This window comes from Amphiprion ocellaris, chromosome 18 (assembly GCF_022539595.1).
Source record: "Amphiprion ocellaris isolate individual 3 ecotype Okinawa chromosome 18, ASM2253959v1, whole genome shotgun sequence".
NCBI classification, from domain to species: domain Eukaryota; kingdom Metazoa; phylum Chordata; class Actinopteri; family Pomacentridae; genus Amphiprion; species Amphiprion ocellaris.
In genome coordinates, this window is record NC_072783.1 from 23334454 (window position 1) to 23344709 (window position 10256).

General features: G+C 42.6%; 1 protein-coding gene across 1 annotated transcript; it reads left to right on the forward strand.

Annotated features, from left to right (window-relative positions):
• The first annotated feature begins 2913 nt into the window (after positions 1–2913).
• LOC111583568 (zinc finger protein 615-like) lies at positions 2914–9705 on the forward strand. Its single transcript, XM_023292732.3, has 4 exons — positions 2914–3229; positions 4778–5557; positions 6203–6346; positions 7233–9705. The coding sequence occupies exons 1-4, from the start codon at positions 3058–3060 to the stop codon at positions 8594–8596; spliced, it is 2460 nt and encodes an 819-aa protein (XP_023148500.2). The 5' UTR covers positions 2914–3057; the 3' UTR covers positions 8597–9705.
• Positions 9706–10256: the final 551 nt, after the last annotated feature.

Genomic DNA, 10256 nt, shown 5'->3' on the forward strand with positions numbered 1-10256 from the left:
CTTTACCTTTAACATGCTTGTCTATAATTTTCTTTCTAATCTCCTGAGACAACTCTCTCCTTGGCTTCCTCTGGTCCATGTTTAGTGTGGTACACACCATGTCACCAAACAGCACAGTGACTACTGTAACCCTATAAATAGGCCGACTGACTGATTACAAGTTTGTAGACACCTGTGATGCTAATTAGAGGACACACCTTGGTTGAACATGTTCCTATGGTCACATTATTTTCAGTCTTTTCTAGGGGTACCATCATTTTTGTCCAGGCCTGTTTCATGAGTTTATTTTTTAAAAGTAATTCTGTTGAACCACGGTTCAAAAGCAATGTCTGATTTTCATTGGTTAATTTTCATAGAATTTTTATTTGTTATTACTTTTGTCAGATTCAGATTATTTCTGTGACCATTGTGGGTTTTTCTGTCATTAACCGAGGGGTACCAACAATTTTGTCCACATGTGTAGGTCATCTGTTTGATTTGATTGTAGGATCTCATTGTGTTGTCATACAGCACATTGAACCCTTGTGTTGTCTTAACATCCTTAACGCTCCTCCTGTCCTCAAGGTTAAAAATGACCTATCTCCACTGAGCCTCTAAAATAGAGCAGCTAAATGGAATTTTAAACCAAAAATCTATTTTACATGAAGAAACAACCTGTCATACATCACACACTTTGTGAATGCCTGTGTTTTCCTTCTTCAGAGGGCAGAAAGACTGTATTTAATCAGTGGACACCACTTGTTTTTATACCATCACACATGCTATAACTGTTATCTTTCTGAAAGTAGAGGTTTATTATCAATATTATTGCTGCTAAAGGTACTGCATAGTTGCAAACGTTATTTGTTTCGCAAGAGATAATACTTCTATATCCTAAGAAAATCCCAGAAATGAGCTTTAAATGCATTTTTGAAGGGAAACAACAGTGTACTGTATACTGTACAATGGAATGGAAAACTACAAAACTCAACTACAAAATACTAATCTTCTCATCTTTTGAATCATTGCTCCCACCCATAAGGTGCATAACCTACAACAATAATAAGAATAGAATAAAATAATAGATGCAAAACAAAATATGAAGAACATATCAATCTCTAATTCGCACATGTAGGACAGTATGCAAGTGTGTGTGCTTGAACCTTGCAATTTGTCACATGTGCAGCACACAGTATTTGTTTTACAGTTCTTCTTGTTACTCCTGGATGTCAGAAAAAGATCTAATCTATGACCTGCTGGGTACTGAAACCTGAAAACTGCCCTCATGGCTTCAGCAAAGAGAGAACTGTCATCTGCAGAACCTTTCTAGCCTAGAACACGTTCCCCGTTAGTAAATTATGCTTTCAAGAAATGTTTCATTTGTCTGAAATTGTTAAAACTTGAGAATTTTTGTGGATGATTGATGTGGCACCTGCACAAGAAATTTTTTAGTTTTTCTGAAATCAGTAGCACACATAATCTCAGTTTCTATATGCGTGTGTGTGTGTGTGTGTGTGTGTGTGTGTGTGTGTGTGTGTGTGTGTGTGTGTGTGTGTGTGTGTGTGTGTGTGTGTGTATGTGTGCGTGCGTGCATATTTTGTCTGTGAACTTGAGTTGCATGGGGTGGTGGATGGGCAATGATGTACCTGCACGTAGTTTCTCTGAGATCAATCAGTAGCACGCAAAATCTAAGTTTTTCATTGTGTGTGTGCGCGCACATGTTATGGTTTTAGAAGTGTGTGTGATGTGTGTGTCTGTTTTAGTCCTATGTAACTGATTTTTAACTTTTAATTTTGACCCGAAGATAACAGGAAGGTTAAAACAACAGCAAATGAGTCAAAGTATTTTCCAGTAGAGAATTAATTTACCTAACAATTTTAAATGAATCCACAGTATTATTAAATATCTAAAAGTTCCAGTATAGTGCCCCTATAATATGTTGAAAATAAAATAAGCTAACATGACTAACTTAATGGTTGAGGCAAAGAGCCGAAAATATTATACACAGAAACCCCAAAAAATTGAAGGATCCGCCATGAGACTAGCTTCAGTCCAACTGTAATAGCAATTTCAGCAAACCCATTTCGTCTGCTGCTTGACTACTGCTGATGGCTGAGCTGGATTCAGTTTTGACACATGTAGATGAAAGATGAGGAGTAGAAGTGGATCCAGTCATCCCAATGACCATTTGTTGCATTTATTGTTGAAGAATTACAGACAAATTGAAATAATTTTTTAAAAAAACATTTGCACTAAAGAGTTTTTAAGAAGGCCCAGTTCCTTGATGCAGCCACATGGTCAAAAAACTGTTTACCTTCCTCAGTTACACCCAGATGCTGTGGCTGCTGGTTCTGAAGCCTTCCTCCTTGGGCTCCATTTTCAACTTCCTCAGCCAGGTGGAGTTAGACACTCTGTTCTCCTCTAGGGGGGTAAACACATCTATAGCCATTCATTCTCCCATAGGCACACATGCACACACTCTCTCTCCCATTCACATCTACATACTAATAACAATAACAAATGTATGAAATCAACATAAAGCTGAATTTGGCTCCAACACCAACTTTGTTGTCATTACACAGAGTCCAAGTATAAGACAAATGCAGTTGAGCACGTAACTGTAAGTGCAAAGGAAACAGTAAAAGTACATCATGAGCAGTTTGGGTGTCTACAGTATGATTCGGTATAAACAGTACTAAGTGGTGTGATCACGTTTAGTATATAAGTGGAATAAACTGTAGGTGACAATGTAAAACTAGATAAATGAACAGTATGATATACATGCAGTTATTGGTCTTTGTAGCCTTGCTGTTGTTCAGAATCAGTTTTTTTTTATATATATATATTTTCTGGTTTATTTTAGATGAAAGCCAACAACTGTGATGAGAGACAAATGGATAAAGATGAGGAGGGCGGAAGACAAAAATTACTTCGTGTTTCTGCCGGAGCTTTACAGTGTGACACCAGGCGGTTGTAAACAAAAAGCATGGGTAGAGTTAGCCTCGCTGCTGTGTGGACTGAACTATAAAACGGCTGTATTGTAGTATCATTGAGAAATATTAGAGTGTTAAAGTAACGATGTCTCTAATTGAGCATCTGAGAGAGTTGATCAGCGACAGACTAACTGCTGCTGCTGAAGAAATATTCACAGAGTTTGAAAAAACCATCGTCCAGTACCAGGAGGAGATCGATCGTCAGCGCAGACTGCTGGATGTCATCTGGAAACCACACATCCCCTTACAATCCATAGGTGTGTATGTGTTCTGATGGTAAAGAATTCCAATTATACCATGTAGAACATCATGAAGTGATCAGGTGAATAGATTACGGTGAACTGAGACACATTGTGAGAAAGAGAGAATGGCCTCATAATATGGTGTCTGTTAGTTGATGTTGTGTGGAGTTTTTAAAATGGTGATCGTTGTGTTGATTGACCCTGGAACCAAGAACCAAAGTTTCCTGTTCAGAGGTGCTGGAAGTGTGTATCTGAACTACACACTGACACCAACTGCATTGTGTTATCAAACAGTTAATAATAAAACTGTGACAGAGGACTCAGTCATTCCGTCATTTCAGTCCAGAGGCATAATTCTATGTATGGAGATGATTCATGATCTAAAGAAAATGCACGTACAGAGTTAGAGAGTATAGAAGTAATGAGATAGATAGATAGATAGATAGATAGATAGATAGATAGATAGATAGATAGATAGATCCCCCCAGCGGGAAAATTTTCAGTGTTACTGCAGCCAATACAAAAAAATCCTGCAAGAAACGAAAAAGAGCAGCACACAGTGCACATTGTCATTTTCTCCTTGTAGAAGAAATATAAATGTTTACAGGAAAATTTCTGTGAAATTGCACAGTGTCCTTCTATACATTTTTATTGCACAGTTAGTGGGTGAGCTGAACTACTGGGAGCTTGATTGTAAAGTCTGACTGCAGCAGGAAGGAGGGACCTGCAGTATCTCTCCTTTAGACACCGCGGGTGAAGCAGTTTGTCACTGAAGGAGCTGCTCAGTGATGTTACTGCTTCCTGCAGAGGGTGGGAGGTGTCCTCCATGACAGATAACAGATTTGTCATCATCCTCCTGTCTCCCACCACCTCCACATTATAAAGGGGGCAGCCTAGGACAGAACTGGCTTTCTTTACCAGTTTATTCAGTCTCTTCCTGTCTGCAGCCTTGATGCTGCTGCTCCAGCAGACCACTCCATACATGATGGCTGATGCCACCACAGAATCATAGAAGGTCCTCAGAAGTGCTCCCTGCACCCCGAAGGACCTCAGTTTTCTGAGTAGGTGGAGTCTGTTCTGACCTTTCTTAAGGACCTTTGTGCAAAAGGGAAGAGGAAGAATTCTGCACCAGTCTGGTCCAATCAAACCCAGAGGGGTGGCTGATCAAACCTGTTAAAGAAGCTGTTCAGGTCTTTCATCCACTCCTGGTCCTGTTTCAGCTCAGTCCTGGGATCTTTGTGGCCAGAGATGTTTTTCAGGCCCCTCCTGACCCCGCTGACATTAGTACCCAGTGGTGTTTACCATTAGAATCTTTGTGATCCTATATCCACTGTGGAACAACGTGTTCATAGAAATGTCCAATCATTTGGAGAAGCTTGTATTATTCCTGCTCCCGTGTCATGGCTCTCAGACTTCATTTATAAATCATAAAATTCTTTGTACATAAAACATTTGACTCAAGCTGAATTTGTTGGAGACAGCCAGTCCTGGACAAAGTGATAGATGTGTGTTCTCCCATCAGCACAGTAGTAACCATTATCTTTTGTGTCTTTGTCCCTCCAGAGCTCCCACAGTCTTATGTCTGTGAAAATGAGAAGACTTTTGTTGACCATCAGCCCCATGACCAGGAGAGAAACTCCATGGTGGACCACGATGACCCAGAGCCTCTACGGATTAAAGACGAGCAGGAGGAACGCTGTGCCAGCCTGGAGCAATCAAACCCAGAGCTTCCTCAAATTAAAAGGGAAGAGGAAGAATTCTGCACCAGTCTGGTCCAATCAAATCCAGAGCTTCTTCAAATTAAAAGGAAACAGGATGAACTCTGCACTAGTCTGAATCAGTCAAACACAGAGCTTCCACTAATTAAAACAGAGCAAGAGGAACTCTGCTCCAGTCATGAGGAGGAGCAACTTGGATTGAAACAGGAGACTGATACCTTTGTGGTGACTCCTGCTTATGAAGAAAGTGACCACAGTGAACCAAAACCAAACAGCGATCAGCTCCTGTTTCACGTCTCTTGTGCAGCTGAGAGCCCAGATCAGGCTGGAAGCAAGGATGTAGACTCAGGATCAACTAGACATGTCACGCTGAAGCCAAGACATCAAAGTACCAGCAGTCACAGTAATGATGTAGACAATGCTCCAATGTCTGAGAGACAGTGTGATAATGACAAGGCAACAAAATCTCTAACATGTGAGGTCTGTGGAAAAGCTTTTGGGCGCAAATCAAATTTAACGAGACATCACAGAACCCACACAGGTGAGAAGCCGTATTCTTGTGACACCTGTGGAAAAAGCTTCAGTCAACGGATCCACATGAAGAGTCATAAGAGAACACACACAGGTGAGAAGCCGTATGTTTGTAGCACTTGTGGAAAAAGATTCAGTGACAGTGGTAGTTTGAAAGTCTACATGAGAGTGCGTTGGTGTTAGTAGTCCAGTCCAGTTCATAGTTCAAATGAACAACCACGTACCTGTAGGAATCCACAGTCTCAATGTCTGTTCCCTGGATGTTCATTGGTGAAGGAGAAGTGTGTGTTCCTGCTAAAGTCCACCACCAGTTCCTTGCTTTTCACTGCATTGATCTGGAGGCAGTTCAGCAGGCACCAGTCCACAAAGTCCCAGCTGAGTTCTCTGTACTCCTCATCTCTATCCGTGATGAGGCCAACGAAGGCGGAGTCGTCAGAGAACTTCTGAAGATGGCAGTTTGTAGTGTGATGGGAGAAATCTTCAGTGTAGAGGGTGAAAGAAAGGGGACAAGGACAGTCCCCTGTGGGGCTCCCGTACAGCAGACCACAGTGTTGGACACACAGTCCCCTGCCCTCACAAACTGTGGCCGGTTGGTGAGGTAATCCAGTAGCCACATTGTGAAGTGGGAGTCCACTCCTGTCTGCTCCAGTTTGTCCCCCAGAAGCGCAGGCTTGATGGTGTTGAAGGCACAGGAGAAAACATAAAACATTATTCTCACAGTGCTCTTTGTCTTCTCCAGGTGAGAGAGACATCTGTGCAGGAGGTAGATCACTGCATCATCAACCCCGATGCCGGGCTGGTAGGCGAATTGCAGCGGGTCCGTTGATGAGCTCACCAGGAGTCGCATATTACAGAGGACCAACCATTCCAGGGTCTTCACCAGGTGGGATGTTAGGCCACCGACCTGTAGTGGTTGAAGTCCTTGTGGTACAAGATCTTCGGCACCGGTACCAAGCAGGACATGGTTGTGAGTGTGGGGCCCTGTGGGGGAGGGGAGGTGTGATGGTAGGAGAGCTGTGGTGGAGCAGTAAAGAGGGGGGATGCAGTGGGGGTGGTGCAGTCAGCAGGGGGTGCAGACGGAGGCAGTGGTGGCTGCTGCAGGGTGGACTGGGCCAGGGGAGGGGTGGCTGGCTGGTCAAACCTGTTAAAGAAGCTGTTCAGGTCTTTCATCCACTCCTGGTCCTGTTTCAGTTCAGTCTTGGGGTCTTTGTGGCCAGAGATGGTTTCAGGCCCCTCCAGACCCTACTGAAATTTATTCTGCAGCAGCTGATCCTCCATCTTCATCCTGTGTTTTCAACTGCATTCCACTATTGACATATTGCATTTCAGTGATGAGTCAAATCAGCAGTACAGTAACCAACAGTAAAATAAGAATAACGTTAAAATCCAAATGTCCTCACAGCTTTGAAGGCTGAAAAGGACAGCAGCTTTTTTCAGACAGATTTTAATGGATCCACATCAAACCTGTCTTTGTGGTGTGTAGAAAAGTACCCAGTGGTGATAAGAACCATTAGAATCTTTGTGATCCTATATCCACTGTGGAACAACGTGTTCATAGAAATGTCCAATCATTTGGAGAAGCTTGTATTATTCCTGCTCCCGTGTCATGGCTCTCAGACTTCATTTATAAACCATAAAATTCTTTGTACATGAAACATTTGACTCGAGCTGAATTTGTTGGAGACAACCAGTCCTGGACAAAGTGACAGATGTGTGTTCTCCCATCATCACAGTAGTAACCATTATCTTTTGTGTCTTTGTCCCTCCAGAGCTCCCACAGTCTGATGTCTGTGAGAATGAGAAGACTCTCGTTGACCATCAGCCCCATGACCAGGAGAGAAACTCCATGGTGGACCACGATGACCCAGAGCCTCTACGGATTAAAGACGAACAGGAGGAACTCTGTGCCAGTCTGGTCCAATCAAACCTAGAGCTTCTTCAAATTAAAAGGGAGCAGGATGAACTCTGCATGAGTCTGAATCAGTCAAACACAGAGCTTCCACTAATTAAAACAGAGCAAGAGGAACTCTGCTCCAGTCAGGAGGAGGAGCAACTTGGATTGAAACAGGAGACTGATACCTTTGTGGTGACTCCTGCTTATGAAGAAAGTGATGACAGTGAACCAAAACCAAACAGCGATCAGCTCCTGTTTCACGTCTCTTGTGCAGCTGAGAGCCCAGATCAGGCAGGAAGCAAGGATGTAGACTCAGGATCTACTAGACATGCAACGCTGAAGCCAAGACATCAAAGTACCAGCAGTCACAGTAATGATGTAGACAATGCTCCAATGTCTGAGAGACAGTGTGATAATGACAAGGCAACAAAATCTCTAACATGTGAGGTCTGTGGAAAAGATTTTAGGTATAAGTCAGATTTAATCACACATCACAGAACCCACACAGGTGAGAAGCCGTATTCTTGTGACACCTGTGGAAAAAGCTTCAGTCGACGGATCCATGTGAAGAGTCACATGAGAAGTCACACAGGTGAGAAGCCGTATGTTTGTAGCACCTGTGGAAAAAGATTCAGTGACAGTGGTAGTTTGAAAGTCCACATGAGATGTCACACAGGTGAGAAGCCATATTCTTGTAAGACCTGCAGAAAAAGTTTCATTTGCAGTGGTTATTTGAGAGTCCACATGAGAAGTCACACAGGTGAGAAGGCATATGTTTGTCACACCTGTGGAGAAACATTCACTCACGGTTGTAGTTTGAAAGTCCACATGAGATGTCACACAGGTGAGAAGCCATATTCTTGTAAGACCTGCAGAAAAAGTTTCAGTCGCAGTGGTAGTTTGAAAGCCCACATGAGAAGTCACACAGGTGAGAAGCCGTATGTTTGTAGCACCTGTGGGAAAAGATTTAGTGACAGTGGTAATTTGAAAGTCCACATGAGATGTCACACAGGTGAGAAGCCATATTCCTGTAAGACCTGTAGAAAAAGTTTCAGTCGCAGTGATAATTTGAAAGTCCACATGAGAAGTCACACAGGTGAGAAGCCGTATGTTTGTAACACCTGCGGGAAAAGATTTTCTCGTGTATCGATATATTCTAGCCACATGGCAGTTCACAAGAAGAAAAGCCAAATTCTTGTGGAACATGTGGAAAAAGCTTCAGTCAATGGGCCTATTTGACTGTCCACATGAGATGTCACACAGGTCAGAAGTGTAATGCACTAAGGAGCAGAACATTCCAGAGCAACACACAAAGATTCAAAGACCCTCTCCCAAATCTGTAAATTTGGTAAGCCACCATTTCAGGAGACCGCTAACCTAAAACTCACATCCAAAGGGAACATCTGCTGATCGGATGTTTACTACTAAAGGACCACTCACGACTCTTTTGGAGACAACAGGATGCCTCCTACCTCCACTAGAATCTGATAAAGGTCATAAAGTGTCAGCTGTGAGGAAAACCACACCTCTGCACAATTAGCATTCTGACCTTCTGATCTCCCAACTTAGCACACAGAACTTTCTACGCAGGAATGAATTGAACAATTTAAATCAGAACATTAAGGAAATGCACCATCATCGGAATGACGATCTGGACTCAGTTTCTGATACCAGGTTGATCAGGACCAGTATGGAAGAAGAACACATGGAATCTGAAGTGTTTGTGGAAGATGCACACATGATACACAAACACCCCCTTGACAGATGCAAACTGAGAAGCATGACCCAAGTTAGCTTCACTGCTGTGTGAACTGAGCTATAAAACGGCTGTATTATAGTATCATGGAGAAATATTAGTGTGTTAAAGTAACGATGTCTCTAATTGAGCATCTGAGAGAGTTGATCAGCGACAGACTAACTGCTGCTGCTGAAGAAATATTCACAGAGTTTGAAAAAACCATCGTCCAGTACCAGGAGGAGATCGATCGTCAGCGCAGACTGCTGGATGTCATCTGGAAACCACACATCCCCTTACAATCCATAGGTGTGTATGTGTTCTGATGGTAAAGAATTCCAATTATACCATGTAGAACATCATGAAGTGTTCAGGTGAATAGATTACGGTGAACTGAGACACATTGTGAGAAAGAGAGAATGGCCTCATAATATGGTGTCTGTTAGTTGATGTTGTGTGGAGTTTTTAAAATGGTGATCGTTGTGTTGATTGACCCTGGAACCAAGAACCAAAGTTTTCTGTTCAGAGGTGCTGGAAGTGTGTATCTGAACTACACACTGACACCAACTGCATTGTGTTATCAAACAGTTAATAATAAAACTGTGACAGAGGACTCAGTCATTCCGTCATTTCAGTCCAGAGGCATAATTCTATGTATGGAGATCATTCATGATCTAAAGAAAATGCATGTACAGAGTTAGAGAGTATAGAAGTAATGTGTTGAACTACAGTCCACTATTAACATATTGGATTTCAGTGATGAGCACTGTTCCCTCTAAGCTGCGCGCGTGCGCAATTGCGCACTGCTGACACGGTCTCAGCGCACAGAAAATCTGCGCTGCGCACACAAAAAAAATCCAACCTAAATTGTAAATAAAATAAAAACGTAACAATTCATTCTGTGCTATTTTTCAATGTGAGTCAGTGAGTGACCGGTGACTGGCTGCTGCAGCCAATGATGTGATTCACATACGTATTTACCATAGATTGTATATAATGGTATTTACGCAGCTAATCAACGTCAGGCGTCCTTATGTGCAGCCATCGTTGTTCTCATAGATATGAATGAGTAGATAGGACACGCCCCTTTGAGCTGCGTGCTACAGCGAGGCTAAGCTAGTGGGGGCAAAGTTTCAGTGCATTCCGTTGATGTAGACAGCGTGA

What these genes read in the sequence shown, in the direction of transcription:
- LOC111583568 (XM_023292732.3), top strand. Translation starts at nt 3,058, where the DNA reads ATGTCTCTAATTGAGCATCTGAGAGAGTTGATCAGCGACAGACTAACT. An exon ending in CATCCCCTTACAATCCATAG is followed by an intron (nt 3,230 to 4,777) that starts GTGTGTATGTGT and finishes TTGTCCCTCCAG; the next exon opens with AGCTCCCACAGTCTTATGTC. An exon ending in CATTCCAGGGTCTTCACCAG is followed by an intron (nt 6,347 to 7,232) that starts GTGGGATGTTAG and finishes TTGTCCCTCCAG; the next exon opens with AGCTCCCACAGTCTGATGTC.